This window comes from Ahaetulla prasina, chromosome 4 (genome assembly GCF_028640845.1).
Source record: "Ahaetulla prasina isolate Xishuangbanna chromosome 4, ASM2864084v1, whole genome shotgun sequence".
Taxonomy (NCBI): domain Eukaryota; kingdom Metazoa; phylum Chordata; class Lepidosauria; order Squamata; family Colubridae; genus Ahaetulla; species Ahaetulla prasina.
The window spans coordinates 104313996-104340747 of record NC_080542.1 but is presented as its reverse complement, the minus strand read 5'-3'; the positions used below and the strand labels follow the sequence as shown (position 1 = coordinate 104340747).

General features: G+C 40.7%; 1 protein-coding gene across 6 annotated transcripts in view; it reads right to left on the bottom strand.

Annotated features, from left to right (window-relative positions):
• Positions 1-26752, bottom strand: part of OSBPL3 (oxysterol binding protein like 3) — a 132717-nt gene that overhangs the window by 84945 nt on the left and 21020 nt on the right. For 5 of the 6 annotated variants that reach the window (XM_058182103.1, XM_058182105.1, XM_058182102.1 and 2 more), the window contains exon 2: positions 3877-4002. In XM_058182103.1, the coding sequence (XP_058038086.1) occupies positions 3877-3969 (93 nt within the window). In that variant the 5' untranslated portion in view covers positions 3970-4002. Of the gene's footprint in view, positions 1-3876; positions 4022-26752 lie in introns of those variants that run through there. The other variant, XM_058182104.1, reaches the window with a different exon arrangement.

The following is a 26752-nucleotide window of genomic DNA, read 5'->3' as shown; positions in this document are numbered from 1 at the left end:
GGGCCAGGGATAGGGGTTGTTCCTCTGCCCTGGTCCTATTAGACCTCTCAGCGGCTTCGATACCATCGACCATGGTTTCCTGCTGCGCGGGTGGGGGGGTTTGGGGGTGGGGGGCTCCGTTTATCGGTGGTTCCCCTCCTACCTCTCCGACCGGTCGCAGTCGGTGTTGACAGGGGGGCAGAGGTCGGCCCCGAGGCGCCTCACTTGTGGGGTGCCTCAGGGGTCGATTCTCTCGCCCCTTCTGTTTAACATCTACATGAAGCCGCTGGGTGAGATCATCAGTGGTTTCGGTGTGAAGTACCAGCTGTATGCGGATGACACCCAGCTGTACTTTTCTACACCGGACCACCCCAACGGTTATCAAGTGCTGTCCCGGTGTCTGGAGGCCGACGGGTCTGGATGGGGAGAAACAGGCTCAAGCTCAATCCCTCCAAGACAGAGTGGCTGTGGATGCCGGCATCCCGGTACAGTCAGCTAAATCCGCGGCTGACCATCGGTGGCGAGTCACTGGCCCCGATGGAGAGAGTGCGCAACTTAGGCGTCCTCCTGGATGAACGGCTGTCTCTAGAAGATCATTTGACGGCCGTCTCCAGGAGAGCGTTCTACCAGGTTCGCCTGGTGCGCCAGTTGCACCCCTTTCTGGACCGGGAGGCCCTATGCACGGTCACTCACGCCTCGTGACGTCTCGCCTGGATTACTGCAACGCCTCACATGGGGCTCCCTTGAAGGGCATCCGGAGGCTACAGTTAGTCCAGAATGCGGCTGCGCTGGTGATAGATGGAGCCCCTCGTGGCTCCCGTGATAACACCCATCCTGCGCAGGCTGCACTGGCTACCTGTGGCCTTCCGGTGCGCTTCAAGGTTTTGGTGACCATCTTTAAAGCGCCCATGGCATAGGGCCGGGTTATCTACGGGACCGCCTACTACGACCAGGTACCTCTCACCGACCCGTGCGCTCTCACAGGAAGGGACTCCTCAGGGTGGCGTCAGCTAGGCAGTGGCGTCTGGCGACGCCCAGGGGGAGGGCCTTCTCTGTGGGGCTCCGCCCTCTGGAACGAGCTCCCCCCAGGACTCCGTCAACTTCCGGACCTTCGAACCTTCCGTCGCGAGCTCAAGACACATTTATTCATCTGTGCAGGACTGGCTTAGATTTTAAATTTTATAGGGGTTTTAAATTGATTTTAATATTTATATTTCTATTTTTAATGATAGGGCACTGGAATAAATTTTTTAAAGATTATTTTAATTTTGTACACTGATGTTTTATTTGCCTGTGAACCGCCCTGAGTCCTTTGGGAGATAGGGCGGTATATAAATTTAAATAATAAATAAATAAATAAATAAAAAATAGTAAATTGGCCACCACCTGCCCTAGTGAAGCCCAAGGATCCAATAAAGTTTTATCGAAAGCAGTGACATTTATTGGAAAAACAGGAGCTATTTTTTGTGTGGGATTGCTAAGGGAATGATCAATACCTGTGTCAGTTATAGTTGAAGGTGTTTATTAAAAATCACTTGGGAAGAACTGTTGTTTCAGCAACATGCAAATGCTTTCTGAGACTTATAAAGATTTGCTGATTTGAACTACTGGTATTTTAGCTATGTTTTTGTCTAATAAGCTGAATAAGCAGAATAGGAAAGGAACTATTCCTACTCTTCACCTATAAATGATTTTAAATAGAACATTCATTTTATTTTTATTTATTTATTGAATTTTTGTACTGCCCATTCACCTTAGTGACTCTGGGCAGTTTACAACTGAGCATTTACAACAAATTCTATTTCTCTGATAATTGGGGTTCATAAAAACATAGCAAAAGATGAAACTGAGTTGCATTTGTCTACAGAACTTTTGTGCTTCCAAATTCTTTCAACAGCAGTTACTGAGGGTTGAAAAGAGGGTTCCCTCCCCCACCTCTTTATGACCTGGCAATAAAACTTCCAGAAGCAGTGGATTTGCCTCCTTTGAAAACAGTCTGCTAGGCAAATAGATCTGTAATCCACCAAATCTTTTTTATTTTTTTATTTGTTTCAAAAGATGTGTTGTAGAGACCTTGAAAATATGTGAGCAAGTCTGACTTTCAAATGTATATGTGGGTGTCTGGGAGAGAGAGACAGACAAATTGACTCAGTGAGACATGACATGAAAGCAAAATTTCATCTTAATACTGATTTTTTTTCTTCCTACTGAAGTAACTTATTAAATATATGAGCATTATAATCAAGCTGGTCTAAAATCTTAGATTGCTAATTTTCAATTGTGTTGTGAATACACAGACAAAGGATGATTATAAATATAACATGGTACCAGGATTAGCAGTTGATATCGTCATGAGATATAATACATTTAATCTACACTCTTGAAAAAGGGAAGTAAGTCAATGAATTTTTATACAAGAATAGATCTAGGGAGAACTTCTAGTCCAGTGATGGCTAACCTTTTCTGGACTGACTACCCAAAGCGTGTGTGTGCATGCATGCTCGCATGTGTGCCCGAACCCCAAAATGCAACGTGCATGCAGGCCCCGCGTATGCACCCCACTATGTGAATGCATGCCTCCCACATGTGCCCTGCCCTCTGCGCATGTGTATCCCATGCATGTGCACATACCTCCTGCATGTGACCCGCCCCCTATGCATGCCACCTCTGGTACGTGTGCCATAGGTTCGCCATCACAGTTCTAGTCGCTGGATTGCATCTAATAGTCTTTATTATTTTGTTTATTAATTCAAGTATATATTTTTCCTACTGAAATAAATATTTAGATTACAAAAACATTCTCCAATATTGTTACTGAAAAGGAAGGAGGAAAATAAGCATCAGAAGAAACTTCCAATAAAAAATGAGTGGTAATATTGTCCTCGAGATCTATTGTACATAACCAAAAATATTATAATGATTCTCTAATTATTTCCATTATTCATAATCAACATGGCCAATGCTTAGTTTGTGGAAGTTTTCATATAACACCATTACAAAAAAAACAAATAGTGAGAAGCACTGCTTTATAAGCAAATAAAGTATGATAGCAATTTTTTATGAAACTTATTTTTTCATTAATTTTAAAACATTTAATTTCTTTATTACTTCACAATATTTTAAAAAATGATCTTAGTTCTATATAATAAATGAAATGGCTAACTAATTAAATCCTGGGATCTTGCTTGTAGCTTGCTAAAATTTTGATAAATTAGAAGCCATTGCAAAAACCCAGCAATAATTTCTAATTATGGAGCTGTTCAAACGATCCATTTTTCTAATATATAATTTTTAGAAATATGGATCCAGATCATTTTAGATGAGGCAGGGTGAGTATAAATACATAAATAAAATCACATAATGCAATATATAAAATTATTTACTTTCTATACTTAAAGTTAATAATTATAACTATTATTTTAATAATAAATCTATTTCTTCTTATGCTGAGCCTAATTTTCCAAACTGGTTTGCCCAAGGATTACTATCACATATAATCATTAAGGATTACTATCACATATAATCATTTACATACATGAGCCCATTTTTCTGTAAAAAAAAATTGTTTTTAAAAATGTGCGACATTATTCTTGTTTCAAATAAACCAATTCCCCAGAAAACGCTCTGCTAAGAAATATCAGTACTGTGATTTACAAGAGAATAATAGCTGTGCCAACTGGACAGCTATTTAAGTCTTAGATTTGGTATATGATGCCATGTTGACACAAAACATCCAAAATTCATGATGGACTTATTGATGTTACGTGTTCAATACATCAAATTGGTTCTCTGAAATAGTCATATGGCCAGAACTTAATATACTATATATTTCGTTCATGTTCTTCATAGAAACTTCTAGAAAGTTTTAAAGAAAGATTAATATAATTTTGTATTTACCTGTCGACTTCCTTGTTTGGAAGAACAGCTGCTAGTACTTCTTGAAGGTGACAAGGCAGTCTGAGACACCCCCAGATTCTTTTCTTCAGTCATGATTGTAGAACAAAATTCTTCTGAATCAAATCACTTACAACAGCATCAGTAGGATGGGAAGAAATAGAAGAGAAAGAGCAGAGTCATTTCTTTCCACAAACATTCCAATGGCATTCTTAGCATTCATCGGAAATTCCTAAAAAAGGGGGGAAACCCAATGTATACATGTCACTTGATAATCATACAAACACCAGGCAAGAACTGTTTTTCCAGTGAAAAAACTTCAATAGTTTGCCATGAAATTGCAAGTTAATATATGATAAAATACAGATAGTCCTCGACTTACAACCACAACTGAGTCCAAAATTTCTGTTGCTGAGATAGTTTTTAAGTGAATTTTGCCTCATTTTACGATCTTTCTAGCCACAATTTTTAAATGAATCACTGATAAGTTAGTAACACAGTTGTTAAGTGAATCTGGCTTCCCCACTAACTTTTATTGTCAGAGGGTCACAAAAGATGATCACATGAGTTGGGACATTGCAAGCATCCTAAATATGAGTCGGTTGCCAAATGTCCAAATTTTGATCATGTGACCATGGAGATGCTGCAATGGTCATAAATGTTAAATAATAAGTCACTTTTTAGTGCTGTTGTAACTTAAAACGATCACTAAATTAACTGTTTTAGATAGCCCCCAAATTTTGAAAAATAATGACAAAATATATTTGAAGCAGTGAAACTATATTTCAATGAAAAATTATATGTTGTCATAATTTTATTTATTTCTCTGAAGACATAAAAATAAAAACTGTGGGAACCAGAACATATAATATTAGGGAAAGGATTTCCCTAACAATAGATATAGCCTTCCGGAGGATATTTGTCTTCAGATTGTTTTATTAATAAGCACTCTAGTTTTCTATGAATGTTCTGTGATTTAACTAATTAGATGCAATCAAGTCAAGACAGATTTTGTGATTACAGGGATAATTAAGGTCAAACTATCAACAGCAATAAGTCTAGGTCCTTTATCCATTCCCTTTTTGGTTTTTTTTCTCTCTCTCTCTCATTTTTTCTAATCTATCATCAATCTCATTAAATTATATGAGTTTCTATTTGCTGAACATTGCCTCATGTCAATCTTTATTCTTCCACAAAACACTGACAGATTCTTCTTGGAGTCTGTTGTACTTTCACCGCAGTTCAAAGCATCTATCTTCTTTCTCTCACATTTTTTATGACATTAAACTGTTACAGCTATATATTGACATTGAAAATATCTTTGTTATGATTACCTTCTATTCTAATACTGATCTCTTTACTTTTCCACTGCCATCCCTATCCTACCCCAGAATTTAAGAAAGCAAATCTACTACCACTTTAATTTGTTTGTCACCATTTATACTTTTATTCAGTATGGAGACTGAAATTACTTTTGCCTTAATATTTAACATTCACCTGGAATTTTCTCTTTCCATTCTTACTTTCATAATCAGATATTCTAAGTTATAATTACTTTCAGCTAACAAAATAATTAGTTGTTTTGGCCTCCAATTATGGTTCCATTTGTCAACTCTTCCAATTCTGCTAGTCTTATATTGGTTGCCAAACAGTTATAGTGACAATATGGTAATTGTCCATCCATCTCTGGTTTTTTTGCAACCTGCACGTTCATTTGGCTTTTATTTCTTAATGTATGGATGTATTCTTCTTTCTAACAGTTTAAAGAAAACTTTACAGAAGAAATCAGCACAATAATTTAATAATTTGCATAGTTTCTTCATGTCTTTTCTTTGATATATACTGTGTATACCAATCCTTTTCTATCTTTGGGTCATGCAGTCTTATCCATATTGCTTATAGTTATTAGCACGCTGTTTCTCCTTATGCAAATTTTTCATCAAAATGCTAATTAACCCTTTTATGCATGTATATTTACTGAATATTAAACCTATGGAATAACATGAAAACATTAGTGTCATAGTGAATGGTGAAAAATTCATTCAGATAAACTTCATACACAAATGCATGTGTGCGTGCGCACACACACACATACACACACACACACACACACACACACACACACACACACACACACGAGTCATAAAATATCAGACTTGTTGTCTAATGAGATTGAATGTTTCAGTTTACTATTGAGTCTGGTAGAAAAACAGTAACAGAGGCCAAGACTTGCAGTCTATATCTGAAACAGAAACTTTGTTAGCAGACCCCTCTGAGAATTATGTGAACTATAGTACTGTAACCATGGAAACAGATTGTTCTGTATAAAGACAGTACCTTTCACAATTCAAACAGGAAAGAAAGTGTTTTGATAATATACTATATCAAAAGGAATCTCAGATATAGTGGGAATTTACAAATAGAAACATTTCCCAAAATGTTTTGAAACATTTTGGATTCTGTGCCTATTAGTCTAATTTGTTTGAAGGAACAGAATAAAAGCTGTTATTTGATTATTTTATTTGCTGTGATTTATTGGATACCACAACAAAACCAATTTCAAGTTTTAGAATTTTCTTTTAAACTATAACATTCTAGGAAGCTCCTGCTGTGGTTCAGCTGCAGTTATCCATGAAAGAGAGTTTTTGTCTTATCTCACTTTGTAGTTATATAATAGTAATTCAAATTCTCATATTTTTCTATAGATTCATTTCAACTAGTCATGAACTAACATCTGATTTATTAAAGTTGGTTTCCTTTAATTGTTGGAAGTATCTTTCATTTGAAATGGAGAATATTTTCTGTTGGGCATCTGTACTTTTAAACATATTTCCTTTGATTCTCCCAATTTATCTTCCCTATTTATCTCCCTATTTATCTTCCAAAATAAATGAGAATATATTTATGGCAAGTAGGAAATCCTATCACATCTACTGTCGCTTGAATAAAAGTGTGCATATGCACACAAAGAAAACGCAATAGGGTATCGGTTGGAACTCTGACAGTTATAACTTGCCTGGTAGGCTTAAGATGTTAAGAACATCTTAATGACATACAATATTTGTAGTTCAGCACCCAGTAAAACTAATTTGTATGTATAAGTTCAACATCACTGCTCCAGATTCTATATCTCTAAGTGCACAAAAGATTCTTTTAAAAGTCTAAGTATCGGTAGTTCTCAACTTACAACCAGTGGTGGTATTCAAAAATTTTTATTACATGTTCTGTGGGCGTGGCTTAGTGGGCGTGATGTGGCTTGGTTGGCATGGCAGGGGAAGGATACTGCAAAATCTCCATTCCCACCCCACTCTGGGACCAGCCAGAGGTGGTATTTGTCAGTTCTCCAAACTACTCAGAATTTCTGCTACCAGTTCTACAGAACCAGTCAGAACCTGCTGAATTTCATCCCTGCTTACAACCAATCATTTAGTAAGCTTTTGAACTTAGAGTGGCACTGAAAAAGTGATTTATGACCAATTTTCACAGTTATGCCTGTTGTAGCATCCCAATGGTCACATGATCAAAATTTGAATGACTGGTAACTGCCATGTATTTATGATGGTTGCAGTGTGTTGGTCTATGTGATCACCTTTTTGCAATGTTCTGACAAGAAAAATCAATGGGGAAGCAAGATTCACTTAAGAACCATGTTACAAACTTAACAATTTCAAGGATTCTCTTAGCAACTATGGCAAGAAAGGTCATAAAATGGGACTGAACTCACTTAACAACTGTCCTGCTTAGAAACAGAAATTTTTGAGCTCAATTGTGGTTACAAGTTGAGGATTACTATCTAAATGAGAATTCATCCAAGTGCAAATGACAAAGTTATTTTCAATGAATTGATCAGTTTCTACCACTCTCCAAGTCTTATTTTTATGAACTGATTCTGCTTTTCTAGTTATTCTAAATTAATAAGAATTTGCATGTCTGCTTCTGAATAGCTAATAATAAAAACAACAACAAAAACAACACTTCCTTTCTGTATTTATGAATTGTTCCTGAAACAGGTAAAAATTCTTTAAATCTAATGATAGATTTTGCACAACTAAGAAAGAGCATTTTTATTTTGTAAAGAAGTGTTAAGAGCTGCTGAGATTTATTCTGCAAGCACAGAGTAAGAGTCCAAGATTAGATTGGGAGTAATTCATAAAAATTGCCCTCCAAATACAGGTAATCCTCAAGTTACAATCACAATTGAACCCAAAATTTATGTTGCTAAGTGAAACATTTGTTAAGTGAGTTTGCCCCATTTTACAATTGTTGCCACAGTTGTTAGTGAACCATTCCATTTGTTAAGTTAAGTAAATAACATGTTGCTAAGTGAATCTGAATTCCCCATTGACTTTGCTTGTTAGAAGATCACAAAAGGGGATCACATGACCCCAGAACACTGCAGCCTTATAAACATGAACCAGTTGCCCAGCATCTGAATCTTGATCATATGACCATAGGGATGCTGTAGCAGTTGTAATTGTGAAAAATGGTCATAAGTCACTTTTTTTCAGAACTATTTTAATTTTGAACAATCACTAAATGAACTGTTGTAAGTCAAGGACCACCTGTAAACTTTCAGTTGTGACAGGAGATATGTTTTATATTTTAGTTTACTATTAGCTTGGTTTAGGATGCTCACAGTTTCCCAACTGAAACTATGGCTACTTCTGTCTGTGTATTGGGAGATTAAGGAATTTCCATCACATCTTCTGACTCCTAGTCTTCTGTCTGTCTTTCCTACATAACGGCTGTTATAGTCCTTACAATGAATATTATAGATGCTGAGTGTATATCACTATTAAGAACAAGCTAAATCTAAAAAGAGAGGGGGAGGGAAGGTCAGTTTGATGTAATGGTTAAAGTATCAAACTAGAAAACTGGTAACTGGGAACCGTGAGTTCCAGTCCTATCTTTGATATGAAGCCAGATGGGTGACTTTGGGCCAGTCACTTTCTCTTCTACTGGAGTGAGAATGTAATTTGTCAATAATTTCAAGGCAACACTACAGTATTCTGGAATTTCTTTGCTGTCACCATAACAGAATCTGATTTCTACAATCTGTTACACTATTTTTATACAGCAATTATGTGATTTTACTCACAATTCCACATTTATCCTCTTGGAATGAAATATTAGAAAAAGTGGGCAGCAGAGTTGCTATGGAGCATTTATACATTTTTGCTGTTGCTTAGCACTTTCTATGGTTCTGTATAAATTATGGCTCATCTCTAACCTAGTAGTTATCCATTTTATTTTTAGAATATACAAAACAGTGCCTATAAATACTATCTACTTTATCATTCAAGTAATTCTTCCCTAACCACTACCAAAAAGGAAAAAAAAAAGAAAACAAGTTCATTTTCTATTATTGTCTGTGCTAGTATTTTAAGTCCTTAGCACAAAATTTTTTACTATATTGAAATAATAGATTTCTGATGTGATCCACATAACAACCATAAAACTAGTTTGTTCAAAGATTTTGACTTAAGATCCAATCAGGAAAAGCTTAAAAAAAATTCCATGATTCCTCCCCACCCCCAATTTAAAGCAAAATAAATTGACCTGAATAAAGTACACACGGATAAATGATTTTTCAAATCATATAAATCCTTAAGATTTTATATTAGCCCTAATCCACGATCAATTCAGCATTCTGTTTTCACATAGCAAATTAGTGAGAGGCAGCATTATAACACTTTATGACTGGAAGAAAGGAGCCTGGTTCTTACATCATTCAAGATTACTTATGCTCTAATTTAAAAAACAAACAAACCACATTTTTAGCTTCTTAGACCCATCTCTGGTATTAATTTGCATCTAGGATCATTTTTGAAGACTTCTGAAAGTTGTTTAGAAAGTTGTTTATATCTAGTTCTGAATAGTTCTAGATTATTAAAAAGAACTGAGAAATGTAAAATATTATAACCGGATTACAATTGCACAGTATCTTATTTGGCTCCTTGGTACAATTCTAAGTGCTCTTCTTTATTTTTCAAGCTGCTTATTAGTCTGCACTGGGCTACATTCTCCTTTATATGTATCTAACATACAAGAGAGACAACAATCAGGAACAGGATTTTCTCAACAGTGGTGGAATCTGAAGTTTAGATTGCCACCCTAGTCAGCTTCATTCTTTAGCAAGGAAAGGCTGCTTGAAATAATTCAATATAAATTTTATGTATTATTTTTTTTAATTATAGAAGAGTTTAAAGTTCTGAAAGTGAAGTAATGCATATTGCCAGTTTATCAACCATGATCTATGAGTGTATTTGTCAAAAGTGCTGTGAGATAAGATCCTCCCCAGAAACCTACCACTTTCTAAACTTTTTTTTATTTATTTTGTCACAACAGTATATACAATCATCAACATAAACAATAATTCATCATGAGATACAATATTATTATGAATACAACTTGTATTGTATTGTATAAACCTTGTATTTTTCAAAGTGTAATTAAATTGAATGCTTCAATAATTGAATATCTCAATTATTGCATATTTATTATTAAAGCTTAAATGTTCTCTTGACTGAGATCAAAAGAGACATGGAAAATTTTCTCACAAGACCAAGTATTCACACCAGCTGTTTGTCAAAATAATGAATCTCTGCTGTACTTGGGTTATCTGTATACCCCATAGACCTTTAATCAAGTATGCTTTCTCAAAATATATCAATAGCTGCCTCTCATCTCTTGCATTAAAACTTCATTTCAAAAATATTTTGTACTCTTTACTGCTCGTGAATAAAGCAATCAACTCTTTCTTTTATTCATTAGTTAGTTGTACTGTTGTATTGCTGCAGCTTCTGAATATTTTATAGCCTGCTGTCCTTCCTCATTAGTCTAAAAGGGATGAAAACTCAGGTAGCATTACTTCTCAAAAATAATTAGATTTGGGAAATCCCTACAGGGACAAGATGATAGACTGATTTATTTACAAATCAATTAATCTTGTTATTCTCAGCAAGTTGCATACATGGGGAAGAGAAGCAATGCAATGATTCTGAGCAGAGCCATGGAATCAAAAATATAGGAAAGGTAAGCTATTTGAGGGTGAGATGAATAAGAACAAGAGTTGGATAAGGGGTTAAGTACTGCTTCTGTTGAGGAACTTGCTTTATGTTAAAAAAAAAAAAAGCAGTGTTCAAACAAGTCAGCAATTTTTGGAACCATGTTCCCCTCCCCCCAGCAGAGGCTTGCAAAGAGAGGAGACAGGGCAATAAATTCTCAATGATATCTATGGACAAGCAGCATAAAAGAGACACTGAAGGTTCTCTCTCTCTCACTCTCTCTCTCTCTCTCTCCCGCCCCCTCCATCTCTGTATTTGTGGAGGAAATAGAGGGATTTTGGAAGAATAAAATCCCTACACTTATCATACCACAAACAGAAAAAATTATATTAATTGTTCCCCCTAAACAGGAAACCTAGGGAATGTCCTCAATTTCCAGTTACCGTATATACTCGAGTATAAGCCGAGTTTTTCAGCATGTTTTTTGTGCTGAAAAACGTCCCCTCGGCTTATACTCGAGTATATACGGCTTATACTCGAGTTTTTTTTTTTCTTTTTTTCACATTATACCGGATGGTGCAAACTTGGCGGGCTTTTGCATTAGCGCGGGGAAGCCCTGCCGGTGCAGTGAGAGAGCGGGGCGGGGGAGCCGCCAGCCTTCTCGGCTGAGGGAGGGAGGCTTTCCCTGACCGGTAGCTGCCTCATTTCCCTCCCTCGGCTTATACTCGAGTCCCCAGTTTACCCCAGTTTTTTGGGGTAAAATTGGGGACCTCGGCTTATACTCGGATCGGCTTATATTCGAGTATATACGGTACCTGTATTTCCCTATTTATTTCTTAACTATGTTTGACAGATTTGGAAAGAGACAGCGCCTTCAACTATGATTCAGTATTGATGCAGAGACTTGATTATTGTTATGGCTTTGATATAATATTTAATTTAAAGCCGTTAGGATAAGTTGTGGATCCATAAAAGTGATGTTTTTATATATATATTTTATATATGTTTGTATCTTACCTAATTGAGATATGAATCACATGACTGCAGCTCTTTCCTTTCCAATTGAAACTTTTCCCTCTATAGTACTACGGATTAAGAGTAATAATGTAGATGGATCAGTGATTTTCAATCTATGGTCCTCTGATCCGGGTGTGTGTGTGTGTGCAATGTCATCACAGAGGGTTCATAAAGGCGTGAAGAAATCTTATGCTATAAATCTTGAGTTAAGGGGGGGTGTCTGTGGCCATGATCCATGGCCACAAAAGGTAGGGGGTCCATGATGAAGGAAAAGTTGAGAACACTGATATAGATTTTTGTTAGTGTTATTAAGAGCATACTAAAATACCCCTTTCATAGCATTTTACAAAGAAAAGGCTAATTGGAAAATATGAAAGAAAAGAATAACAGAAGGAGAATGAAATGAAAAACAGAATGGAAATAATTTCTGTTCTACGTAATGTTTTGTCGTCAATTTCAAACATTTTGACAGTAGCATCAAGCTTTGTGTGGCAGGTTAAAAGAGTTACACTTTAAAACAGGGGTGTGACACTCAAGGCCCGCGGGCCAGATCTGGCCTGTGGGGTACTTAGATGTGGCCCACCCACCCACTGGTGTCTCTGCCAGTGAAAACAGAGCTTGGAAGCGCTATGTGCGGCCTGCCCAGGCTGTTTTTGGCAGCGACAGCCTCCTGCAAACCTCTGCAAGCAAAAACGGAGCTCAGGGAGGCTACATGCGGCTTCCCCAAGCTCCATTTTCACTGGCAGAGGATTGCAGGAGGCCATCACGGCCGACAATGGAACCTCAATGAGTGATGTGGAGCTGGCCATGCCCATCTTGGCCAGGGCCCTTAGCCTCCCAAGGTCAAACACCACCCTGATGTGGACCTCAATGAAATCAAGTTTGACACACGTGCTCTAAAAGGTCACTGATTAGCCACTTTGCTCTCTAATGGTTAAGGCAGTAATCTAAAGGCCAGAAGTTTATGAGTTCTAGTCCTGCCTTACATATGAAAGCTGGCTGGGAGACTTTCGGCCAGTCATTCTCAACTCATCTCACAGGGTGATTGTGGTGGGGAAAATAGGAGGATGAAAAAATATTGTGTTATATTTCCTGGTGGGATATAAATAAATTAACAAAATCCTTTGGAGAAAGGATTTTCGGTCACCATTTTGCCCCTTACTCGTTCTCAAAGGGGGAAAAAAATTCAGTGCTTCTTTATCACCCGCCCCCAATGGAAAAGGATTCTTAGCAATACAATGCAGTTTTTACATTTACTTTCCAGTAATAATCAAGTAACATGCCACAACATTACATACCCTTACAACAGACTTAAAAGGTACAGTTTTCAGAAATTTACAGACATAAAACTGTCAGCTCAAAGCCATTCCTGGACTATTCCAGAGCTACACTGGAGAACATTGCAGTTATTTTGATTGATAGCTCTTCACTCTCAAACACAGGAATTCTATTGTGCAACTACTTTTCCTGTGGAACTCAGTCCTTTTAAAGCAACTTACACAAGCAGTAAGGAAATTATCTTTTGTATATAATTCATCAGCAAAATATGACTTAAGCAGACGAAGAAGTTAATGGTTCATGAGTATGAAATGTAAATGAAGGTCATGTTTAATTTTACTCTCTTGTTATATCAATAGCAAATATGGTGACTCCATTGTGAATAGCTGCCTTGGGTGTAAAACTAGTCTCCAAAAGTTTATTGTTATGTCAGGTTTTGATTCACTGATTTCTGAGGAAGAAATAAGAGCCAGTTTGGCCTGTGATTAACACACCAGATTAGAAACCAGGAGCTGGACGACCTTGGGCCAGTCATTTTTTCTCAGCCCAAGAAATAATTTTGATGAATTGCCCACACAAAGTGCAGCAACCCAGTGATTCCCCAATTATCATTTAAAGAACAAGTTTAAAAACCCACCCTTCAAATCCTCTAAATATTGAGAAAAATAAAAACAGCTTTGTACACTGCAGCACTTTGTCTTCCTTAAGTGTGACTCTGGCCATAAAAAGTTGGGCAACTTTCAACTTTTCTCACCTTCCCTTCCCTGACCACATGCAATGTGTCAGCCCTTTGAAGTAGTCCAAACCATGAAACAAAAGTTAAGAATGCTAACACTTGTATTTAAAGTTACAGTAACAGAAAAAGGCAAGTCTGAATGCCCCTTTCCCTTTTCTCCACTTAACTTAAAAAACGCCCTCATAGTATCATAGTACATTTCTGACATCAATACAATTGAACGTGTCCAGAAATATTTTACAAGAAGAGTTCTCCACTCCTCTGAATACCACAAAATACCTTAAGCCACCAGACTTGAAATCCTGGGTTTAGAAAATTTGGAACTACGCTGCCTTCGACATAACCTGAGTTTAACTCATAGAATCATCTATTACAATGTCCTTCCTGTCGAAGACTACTTCAGCTTCAATTGCAACAATACACGAGCACACAATAGACTTAAGCTTAATGTTAACCGCTCCAATCTTGATTGCAGAAAATATGACTTCAGTAACAGAGTTGTTAATGCTTGGAATAAACTACCTGACTCTCTGGTCTCTTTCCAAAATCCCAAAAACTTCAACCAAAAACTATCTACTATTGACCTCATCCCATTTCTAAGAGGTCTGTAAGGGGCGTGCATAAGAGCACAAGCGTGCTTACCGTTCCTGTCCTATTGTTTCCTTTCGTTATATCCAATTAATATAGTTATTACATACTTAAGGTGACCAGACGTCCTGCTTTTGGTGGGACAGTCCCGCTTTTTAATAATTTGTCCCGCGTCCCGCGGCATTTCAAAAAAGTCCCGATTTTTTTTTAAAAAAATTTTTTTTAAAAAATCCCACCTTCAGACGCAGACTCCATTCACTCCCATTCTGAAAATGGGAGGTGGCAACGCAAGAGGAGGAGGAGGAGGTGGAGGCGGGGGAGTGGGTGTTACAGACGTCAAGCAGTGTCTCTCCTCCACCCGCTTCCTCCTCCTCCTCTTGCGTTACCGCCTCCCATTTTCAGAATGGGAGTGAATGGAGTCTGCATCTGAAGGTGGGAGGAGAGACGCCGCTTGACTTCGCCCGGAGGCTGCCTGGAAGAGCCGAGAGGCTGCCTGGAAGAGCCGAGAAGGTGCCTGGAAGAGCCAAGAGCCAAGAGGAGAGCCAAGCCTGTCTGGAAGAGCTGAGAAGCAGTGCAGCAGCCGCTCCTCCTCCTTCAGTCAGGTGGTGAGACCCAGCGCGCATGCACAACCCCCCCATCAATGGTGTCCCGCTTTGCCATCGCTGAAATTTGGTCACTTTATACGTACTCATACTTACATATATGCTTATATATTGTATAGTTATTTCATGCTTATGCTTATATATACTGTGTGACAAAATAAAATAAATAAATAATGCTTTCTCAAATTACATTCCCATCTCAGGCTCTGATTCTTTTATCTATTGTTTTGGTTATGTATGGATCTATCTCCTGTTCCTCCAAGTTATTCTTACAGCTTGTTATATCCAGGTATCAGATATATATAATATTATTCAGATATAGTAAAGAAAATGGAATAAATTAAAAGAGTTTGTTTTGCAATTTATTAGTGCTAAATCATTTCAATATAAATGCTAGGAAGTTACATGTAAGAAACAAAGCAACTTTAGTAGTGGAAAAATCTGCTGCATCTCCAATTGCAATGGCCACTTATTACAAAATTATCTGGTCATCAAGATATACATGGGAGACATATAAGGGTGGGGTTTTTGGGTTTTTTTGCATTGCTCTAAGTTTGAGTAATGAATTTGATCTGTCCTCTCTCAGGCTTTAAAAATAGGTCTCTGGGGAGCCTTCAAAAGGAAAATAAGAGTCAGTTTGGCTTTGTGGTTAAGATACCAGATTAGAAACCAGGAAATGGGGGTTCTAGTCCCACCTCAGCCATAAAAGCCAACCGGATGACCTTGGGCCAGTAATTCTTTCTCAGCCCAACTCCTCTCACAGGGTTCCTGTTGTGTGGAAAAATAGGAGGAGGAAGGAGTATTATGTATGTTTGCCACCTTGAGTTATGTAAAAGGAATAAAGATGGGATAAAAATCAATCAAGCAAACAAACAAATAAATAAATAAAAAGATAAGGGATCCACCAATCAGGAATAACAATAACCTCCAATAAGCCACTTCCAGTGAGAATAGAGCTGTTTTTATTATCATATAATATTGAATGATATGTATATTATAACTACTGGATAAATATACGTTACTGTATATTTTAGCAGTCAGTTTCCTGATCAATTTTCCTAACCATGAGAAGGATTGATTTGATTCCAGTGGGGTTAATGAAATGTTGGTTTTCTTTCCTTTCCTTTCCTTTCCTTTCCTTCTTCCTTCCTTCCTTCTAAAAACGCTTGGGTATGGCACATTCACATATACACAGAAAGAAATGAGTTGTTGGTAAGTGTTTTAAGTATGAAATGGAACATATATTTGAGTTGGAGCTGAAGAGAAAACTGGGATCAGATTCTTTGCAGCATTTAGTTCTTTGTCCCAGCCTACTGATTTTAAAATACGAATGATATTTGAGCCCCCTTTCCTTCTCATACCCAAGATTTTGCTGATATATGAACAGCAAAAGCTCCAGACACATCATAGCAAGCAATGAACTACTTAACACAACAAAATGGTTTGGAATATCCAAAGGAAATGCAATCGAAATTACTTAACCCCAAATTCATCTTCCAGCAAAGGTGACTCATTGCACCCTTGAGAAAATGTGGCAATGTGCTACTGTCTGGAACAAATGTGTATGTTCTGATTTTGAGCGCTGGAAAACAACTCAAATTCAACATACCGGAATAAAGCATACTCTTCCAAAAGGAATGACAGCTGAAAATTACAGCAAGAAGCAATGGAGAATCATCCTGTTTTGATTCTACTCTTCTTACTACATTTCCTCCCCCTCTCACCTCCCTTCCATTTTAATGGAGGAACATTGTCCCTAGGGTCGCAATGGGTCAGACACGACTTTGCAACTAACAACAACAACATATTATAAGTAATTGTGTTCTCTTCGCCGATGATTTTAATCTATTTAACACTACCAACAATGTGGTTACCCTTCAAAAAGACCTTGACTTTGTGTCAGAATGGTCAAAAATTTGGCAACTCCAAATCTCAACCAACAAATGCTCTGTCTTACACATTGGAAAAAAGAATCAGAACACTAAATACAAGCTTGATGGACATTACCTTGTAGATGGCCCTCACTCCGTCAAAGACCTTGGAGTTTTCAAATCAAACAATCTAAGTGCCGAAGCCCACTGCAACTACCTCACCAAAAAGGCTTTAAGAGTTGTAAACCTAATCTTGTGTAGCTTCTTCTCCAGAAAGATTACACTACTAACCAGAGCATACAAAACATTTGCTAGACCAATTCTCAAATATAGCTCGCCTGTCTGGAACCCACACCTCATTTCGGACATTAATACAATTGAGTATGTCCAGAAATATTTTACAAGAAGAATTCTCCACTCCTCTGATCACAACAAAATACCTTATGCCACCAGACTTGAAATCCTGGGTTTAGAAAATTTAGAACTCCACCGCCTTTGGCATGATCTGAGTATAATTCATAAAATCATCTGCTACAATGTCCTTCCTATTGAAGACTACTTCAGCTTCAACCTCAACAATACACGAGCACACAATAGATTTAAACTTAAAGTAAATCTTGATTGTAGAAAAGGGAACGTTGTCTTACCTGAACGTCCCTTCTTGGAGAGGGGGAAACAGGTCTGGGTAAATCTCCTCGTTGCTGATTGGACCAAGTCTTTAATTTGTTGCTTATAGTCCCCGCCTTCTCTTATCTCCCTCCAGCTTTTTCGGCGAGGATCCAAGTGCAGGCCGTCGTGTAGTACTGAAATGAGAAAGAATTAATATCCTCCCACCCCGGAACCCAGAATTGACCGTCGCTTTGGGTGGGACTGACGGCCGTTTCCCCCTCTCCAAGAAGGGACGTTCAGGTAAGACAACGTTCCCTTCTCCCAGTCGGGGGAAACGGCCGTCAGGTCTGGGACATACCAAAGCCCAATGTCCTTACGGGAGGGATGAAGGCGACACATCATTGTTGGTGAGAATGAACCGTCTGTAAGACCCTTCTGCCAAACACTGCGTCCGCCGACGCATAGGAATCCACCCGGTAGTGTCAAATGAACGAAGAAGGAGTGGACCACGTCGCTGCTCTGCAGATCTCATCGATTGATGCCTGGGCGCCCCAAGCGGCTGAAGAAGCTGCGCTCCTGGTAGAGTGCGCTGTAATATTGTGCAGCACAGGGAGAGACTGATTCTCATATGCCGTAGCTATTGCGGCCCTAATCCACCTTGCCAGCGTTGATTTGGTCACTTTCTGACCCAGAGAGAGAGGTTGGTACGATACGAAGAGGGCCTCCGTTTTGCGGAAGTCCGATGTTTGATCAATGTAAATTTTCAATGCTCTTCGTACGTCTAGAGTGTGCCACACTTTCTCTAAGTGGTGCTTGGGATTCGGACAGAAATTAGGCAAGACTATTTCTTGAGCCCTATGGAACTGACTGTTAACCTTAGGGAGAAAGGTAGAGTCTAGTCATAACACCACTCTATTGTTGAAGAAAGTGCAGAGGTCCTGACGGATCGACAGGGCTGACAGTTCTGAAATCCTGCGGGCCGATGTAATGGCGATCAGAAAAGTGACCTTGAGTGACAGAAAGCGAAGAGACGATTCTCTGAGTGGTTCAAACGGCGTCTTAGAGCATTGAGCACCGCGTTCAATCGCCAGGTTGGAAAGCGGTGGACCACAGGTGGGTTGACATTAGTAGCACCTCGGAGGAACTATTGAATGAGAGGTTCTTTTGAAAGGGAAATAAGTGAACTACATCTCAGCACTGAGGAAAGTGCTGCCACTTGTCTTTTGAGCGTATTGGTCGCCAGCCCGGAGTCGAGACCTCACTGTAGAAAAGCCAGAATGTCCAAGACAGAAGCCGCCAATGCTATTATCCCCTGGGACGAGCACCACCCATCAAAGGTGCGCCACGTGGCCTCGTAAATTCTTTTGGTAGAGTCTCGGCGTGAGGCCAGCATGGTAGGAATGACCTGGTCTGGAACTTTCGCCCTAGTTAAGATGCCCCGCTCAATCTCCACACGGCTAGACGAAGCCATTGCGGGTCGGGGTGTAGAACTGGTCCCTGGCAGAGAGACACCTGGTTGTCCGGGATCCTCCACGGGTCTCGGATTGAAAGAGTCATCAAGTCTGCAAACCAGGGTCTCCTGGGCCAGAAGGGGGCGACCAACACCAATTCTGCCTTCTCCATGAGGAGCTTCCTTATTACTCTGGGGATTAGCGGAATTGGTGGAAAGGCATATAGAAGGCCCGGGGGCCATCTGCTGCGTAGGGCGTCCACTGACTCCGCCCCCCGAGAGGGGAACCTTGAGAAGAACCGAGGGACTTGATTGTTGGTCTCGGAGGAGAACAAGTCCACCGGGGGAGCCCGAAGCGGGTTGATAACTCGTGGAAATTCGCTGGGGACAAGGACCATTCTGATTGATCGATAGTCTGACGGCTGAGGGAATCCGCCATGCAATTGTCCATCCCCGCAATATGTTCTGCCTTTAATGAACGCAGGTGGAATTCGGCCCAATGACCGAGGGAGAGCATTTCCATCATCAGCATGCGAGAGTGAGTGCCACCCCATCTGTTTATATGCACCTTCGCTGTCACGTTGTCCGTGAGGACAAGGACATTTCTGTCCCGGATGAGATCCTCGAAAGCTAGAAGAGCCAGACGGATGGCACGCAGCTCCAGAAAGTTGATGCCGTGGCGGATTTCCAACAGAGACCACTTGCCCTGGACTAGGTGTTGGTCGAGATGTGCTCCCCATCCCGACAGACTGGCGTCGGTGGTGATGACGACCCTCACTGGTTCCCTGAAGACCGAGCCTCTGGCTACCACCTCCGGAATCCACCATGCCAAAGAGTCAGCCACCTCCCATGGAAGAGTCACCCGAAGCCTGGATGAGCTGCGCCAGTTCCTCTGGTGTGGCAAGAGGAACCACTGAAGAGGCCGACTGTGGAGGCGAGACCATGGAATAATATTGTATGACGATACCATTTTCCCTAGGAGCTGGGAAAGTTGGTCTAAGGGAACTGACCGTGACATCCTAGAGATACAAGCTAACTCAGCTAAACTAACCTGACGATCCGCCGACAGATAGACCATCGACCTTTGTGAATCAATTTGTGCCCCTAAGTAGACAATGGTGGTAGAAGGGACAAGGTGGCTCTTATCCCAGTTAATCGAGAACCCGTGATTGTAATGTCTCTATGGTCAAGGAGATATCCCTGTTTGCCCTTTCCTGGGAGTTGACAGAATGAGAATATCATCGAGGTAGGCCTGAAGTCTAACCGGAATCCCCCGAATGTGGGCCATTAGCACCGCCATAACTTTAGTGAAAACCCTGGGGGCCGAAGACAACCCGAAGGGTAAAGCCCTGTATTGATAGTGAGAGCCTTTAAAGCAAAATCGGAGGAACTTACGGTGAACTCGTCTAATGGGAATATGCAAATAAGCTTCCGTCAAATCAATGGAGGCCATGTAATCCCCCTGCCGTATGCACTCTAAGATGGAACGTAATGAGTGCATTTTGAAGCGGTAGTACACAATATATTTGTTCAGGGCTTTAAGGTCAAGAATAGCCCTCCAGCCTCCCGACGGTTTGCTTACTACAAAGAGCCTGGAATAGAAGCCCTGTTTCTGTTGATCAATTGGGACCTGTTGAATGGCCCGGATAGTCAGAAGATGGTTGACCGCTGACTCCACAAGGGAAGCACTGGAAGAGCGGTTGGAAACAGGGCAATGCAAGAAAACCGTCAGGGTGGTGGTGATGGAGAGGAACTCTAAGGAACCTTGTCGGACGGTATCTAGGACCCAGCGATCTGAAGTGGAAGAATCCCATTGGGAATAAAAATAAGCCAGCCAGCCTCCAATGGGGAGATCCGCTGAGGGATTATTTGAAACGGTTGAACGGTTTACCCCGCCCCCCACGGAATGATTTACGGGCGGTGAATTTGGACCCTGTTCTAACCTGGTCGGCCTGTTGGGAGTTTCCTCTATACGGTGAAAATCTTTGTCGTCGAAACCCCGATCCTCCGAATTCCTGGCTACGAAAGGAAGAAGAGGAAGCCAAGGGACGAAAATAAGACTGTTATCTCAGTTCCCCCCTGCGCGACAAAGACGGTACCTTTTTCTTATCCTTAGTTTTCACTAGGATTGGGTCCAGAGAGGCTCCGAACAATTTCGAACCTGCATAAGCGGAAGATGCCAGTCGCCACTTGTTTCTAGTGTCAGCCCTCCAATGGCGCAGCCATAAGAGCCTGCGGGATGTAATTGTAGACCCAATTGATTTGGCTGAGAATCTGGCTGCGTTCAGAATCGAATCGGCCGAAAATTCTAAGGCTGCAATAACCTTGTTAAGGTCCTGATGAGCTCTCACGTCTGATGATGATAAACGGCCCTGAAGCTGTTTGAGCCACATAATTGATGCTCTATTAAAAAATGAAGACGCTATGGAGGACCTGATGGCCCAGGCCGAGGCTTGATGGGACTTGACCAGGGATTGGTCCGCTCTTTTATCTTCCGGACGAAGAGCTTCATTCTCGGGACCCGTCACGTGTGAGGCCGTTGTAAGGGCGACTACTGGAGCATCCACTGTGGGCACCTGTAGAATGTTTTCAAGATCAGGAGCACAGTTATAGAACTTTTTGTCCGTGGCACTGTGGTTGGAACCCGAACCTGGATGAGTCCACTGCCGCTGGACCACGTCCACAAACATCTTTGGCGCAGGAATGGCTTCTGCCACCACCGTGGGCTCCACAAAGAGACTAGTTGAAGTGCTAGGTAAGGCCTGAGGATCTGCTAGAGGGGCCTGAACCGCACCCAGACCCGTGGTTGCCAATGCTTTAAACAGAAGGGAACGAAACATATGGGGTTTAAAGAGCCCCACAAATAAAGGCTGATCCGGCCCGAGGCCTTCGTCCTCCGACAAGGCTTCTCCGGTGTCTTCCTCTCCAGATATTGAGGCTTGGCTGTCCTCCTCCGAGGATCTATCCCTTTGAGGCCTGAACATCGCTGATGCTGAATTTGCAGATTTCCTCTGCCTCTCCCTACTACGGGATTTGGAAGCTGAAGTGGTCGGGGATTCCCGATGAAGGGATTGAGCTAACTCCTGGCGTATAGCCTGTTGAATCATCAGCCCAAAGGAGTCAGGAAGCTGAAACACTGGCAGTTGTGGCAATCTAGCCTCTGGTTGTTGTACAGGTGCCCAAGTCCCTTGGGACACATTTATTGACTGGCCTGGTAGGGAGCCGGGATTATCTTGAAGTTCCATCTTGGACAGAGTGCGGAACAATGGGGTAGTGCCAGCCTGAACCATAGGTAGGGGGGATGTCCTGTCTGGGGACCAGGCCCCAGATCCCTGCATAGGCTGGGAGATATGGTCTGGGCTAGTGGGGGCAGGAATGTCTGTCGTATTCTGCTTCCCCCTCTCTCTTGGCGAAGGAGACCTGTGAGCCCTCTTGGAGGCCCTGGAAAAGACCCTTTCGAATGCCTTGTGGCACCTTTCCTCTGCACGCACTCCCTTTTTGGCCTTGGCCCTGGCTACTTTGCGACCCCTAGGAGGGGAAACTTGAGGGGCTGAAGAAGAGCCCTCCCCAGGATCTTCCCGGCTTAAGCCCTCTAGAGGCGAAGCCGGCAAAACTGGCTGGTTGTTACTGGCGTCCGCCATTTAAAAACTCTCCCGCCAATTTACGGCCGCTGCGGCCTACTCACAGTTTTTCTGTTGAATCACCGGCTCCTTGAGGAGGCTGCCGAAAAGGCTAGTTCGTCAATGCCCAGCTGGCGGGGCTAGTTCCCTGATCGCTGGGATTCAAGTGGCAAAATTTAAAAGGACAGCCGGTGATTCAACCGGCTTTGCAAGGCTTCCTGAGGCGATGCAACGCTGGTAAGAGTGGGAGCAAAGTGGAGAGTGGGAAAGAGAGCCGCCAGTCGAGAGAGAGTGTCGGGGACCTGCCCGTGAGCCTCTCCGATAAATTCCGCTCTTTAATTAGTTATCGCGGCCCTCAGCGCATCGGGGACAAGCCCGTGAGCGCTTCCCAGATGTTCGGCTAGCCGGCGAAACCGCCGCGGCAGCCCTCAGCGGGCTCGGGAGCCAGTACCTTCTCACTGAGTCACGATCAAGAATGTTGAAAAAAAAAATTTTTTTTGTTGAAATGATAAAGGTGTTGAAGAGAAAAAAAGGAAAAGAAAGGAAAATAAAATAAAATAAAATAAAAACTAGAAGCAACAAGTCCTGGAAACCTCTAACTATGCTAAAAAAAAAGCCTGAGGTAATTCCAAACATGTTCGGTCCGTAGCATAACCGAGTCGAAAAAGCTGGAGGGAGATAAGAGAAGGCGGGAACTATAAGCAACAAATTAAAGACTCGGTCCAATCAGCAACGAGGAGATTTACCCAGATCTGACGACCGTTTCCCCCGACTGGGAGAATATGATTTCAGTAACAGAGTTGTTAATGCCTGGAATGCACTACCTGACTCTGTGGTCTCTTCCCAAAATCCCCAAAGCTTTAACCAAAGACTATCTACTGTTGACCTCACCCCATTCCTAAGAGGTCTGTAAGGGGCGTGCATAAGAGCACCAGCGTGCCTACCGTTCCTGTCCTAATGTTCCCTTTGGTTGTATCCAATTAGTATGGTTATTTCATGCTTATACTTATATATATTGTTGTGTTTGACAAATAAAATAAAATAAAATAAAAATAAAATAAAAAGACAATAGAAATGCCATCACTGCAGTGAGCTGTATCTCCTTCTGTCTGAAATGAGAACTACCATTTTAAAAACTCTCCCGCCAATTTACGGCCGCTGCGGCCTACTCACAGTTTTTCTGTTGAATCACCGGCTCCTTGAGGAGGCTGCCGAAAAGGCTAGTTCGTCAATGCCCAGCTGGCGGGGCTAGTTCCCTGATCGCTGGGATTCAAGTGGCAAAATTTAAAAGGACAGCCGGTGATTCAACCGGCTTTGCAAGGCTTCCTGAGGCGATGCAACGCTGGTAAGAGTGGGAGCAAAGTGGAGAGTGGGAAAGAGAGCCGCCAGTCGAGAGAGAGTGTCGGGGACCTGCCCGTGAGCCTCTCCGATAAATTCCGCTCTTTAATTAGTTATCGCGGCCCTCAGCGCATCGGGGACAAGCCCGTGAGCGCTTCCCAGATGTTCGGCTAGCCGGCGAAACCGCCGCGGCAGCCCTCAGCGGGCTCGGGAGCCAGTACCTTCTCACTGAGTCACGATCAAGAATGTTGAAAAAAAAAATTTTTTTTGTTGAAATGATAAAGGTGTTGAAGAGAAAAAAAGGAAAAGAAAGGAAAATAAAATAAAATAAAATAAAAACTAGAAGCAACAAGTCCTGGAAACCTCTAACTATGCTAAAAAAAAAGCCTGAGGTAATTCCAAACATGTTCGGTCCGTAGCATAACCGAGTCGAAAAAGCTGGAGGGAGATAAGAGAAGGCGGGAACTATAAGCAACAAATTAAAGACTCGGTCCAATCAGCAACGAGGAGATTTACCCAGATCTGACGACCGTTTCCCCCGACTGGGAGAATATGATTTCAGTAACAGAGTTGTTAATGCCTGGAATGCACTACCTGACTCTGTGGTCTCTTCCCAAAATCCCCAAAGCTTTAACCAAAGACTATCTACTGTTGACCTCACCCCATTCCTAAGAGGTCTGTAAGGGGCGTGCATAAGAGCACCAGCGTGCCTACCGTTCCTGTCCTAATGTTCCCTTTGGTTGTATCCAATTAGTATGGTTATTTCATGCTTATACTTATATATATTGTTGTGTTTGACAAATAAATAAATAAAAAATAAAAAAATAAAAAAGACAATAGAAATGCCATCACTGCAGTGAGCTGTATCTCCTTCTGTCTGAAATGAGAACTACCATTTTAAAACTGAATGTGAAGGTTTTCAATGGAAATTAGATCTTCAGATGTCTATTGTTACCATCCTTTCTTGAGTACGATATCCCCTCACCTGTAAACAAGTGTAGCAGACTGCAGTAGTTTTTGGGAACTGGGGCATTATGTTCATCAAGTAGTAGGCAATTTGGCTTTGCATTGTGACTTTCCTAATTGTTGGTCAATTTATCTGGGATATTTTTGGACTTGAAAGGATATGAAGTCATAAGATAATATTGCATCTCATTGAGAAGTATACATCTGTGGACAAAACCCTCCTCTTTAGATGTAGGTGTGGGGTTCTAGGTGTTCCTCTTCACAGTTTTTAATCTTATGGTGGGATAAAACTATTTTACAAAATGGCTTTTATCCTACAGTTGTTTTTAAGCAGACAGAAAAACAAGAGGCAGTTACATTATGGAATACTTCCCACAAACCTCTGCACAAAATAGTTTATCCACCAGAAATGTTATATAAATCAAATTATATCTGGCTCCAGATTGGCAGCACAAACATATTCAACCATCTGGTTGAAGTGCAGCAAACATGAAGAGAAGAAAATGTGCAGCTTTATTATCTAATCTAGTTTGCCCCAAGTATAATAAACAGCACTCTGCTTTATCAGTCTATTTATATGTCAGCTGAGTGATGTGGAAAAATAAAAACTGAATCCAACTTCATATCCTCTTAACAATGAGGGATTGTAAAGATGACTTACTGAAAATAAAGTAGACATATGTATATAAAAAAGATTATTCATCCTTCATTATCTTTAGGATTGATACACAATGATATTGTGTCTTACAGGAAAGAATACATTGATGACAAAATCTAGAATCTTTAGTTTCAGTTGCCACCCAAAATACTTAAATCTAAGCATTCTTATTTAAGGAATTCATATTACATCTGGTGTGCTCCAATTAATCTGCATCAATACTTTCAGCCTTCTATTCTCTGATTTTTATGGGCTTTGGGTACCACCATTCTGGGGCAGAGGGATTCTTTTTCGTATAGTATGCAACTTACTACAATGGAATTTGTAGCAGCTTGAAAAGGGTTTGTTCATTCCTTTCAAATGAAGTATTCCTCTGAATCTTTACAAAGGATCAATTAAAAATATGGATATTTTTATCCATATTATCCATTGTATCCATATTATCCATTTTATTATCCTCATATAAATAATAAAAATATGCTGTATTTATTTTTTATTTCTCCTTATATGTAATGTACTCTTAACTAGGACTGTGAAAAGTTGTAAAGGGTACTTTGCAAAGCAAGCTGATCTTTCATTTAGAGTGAAGTGACTCAGCTTCTTTACCTCACTCTCCTTCAAAATTCCTTTCAGCCTCTTCCTGTACCATATCAGCTAAAAAAGAAAGCTAAGAGGAGCTTTTTGACAAATGTGAGAGGTGGAATAGATAAATTTTCTCTCACATTAGCTGAAGTATTTTTACACTGGACAGTGTATGCAGAGTACAGAACCTCTGGTCAGAACACTTCTGACCATGACCAAATCGGGTTCCAAACAAAAAATTCACATCTCCCCCCCCCCCCAATGGTCGAGTTCCCCTTCTGCGCCATGTTTTTGGAAGCACTAAATTTCCAAAATTAGGTTCAGGTCATGACCAAATTGGTTTGTGACCAAAGTTATGGAACAAATTATGGTTGTGAAAATGAGGACCCAGATTGTTGGGGGCAATAAGTTGACTTTGTATATAAATGGACAAATAGGATGAAGACTATTGCTAACATAGTGTAAGCCGCCCTAAGTCTTCGGAGAAGGGCAGGATATAAATGCAAATAAAAAAAAATGTCTTCAGTAAGTTTCAAAAGCAGCCATCTTGGGAGTCT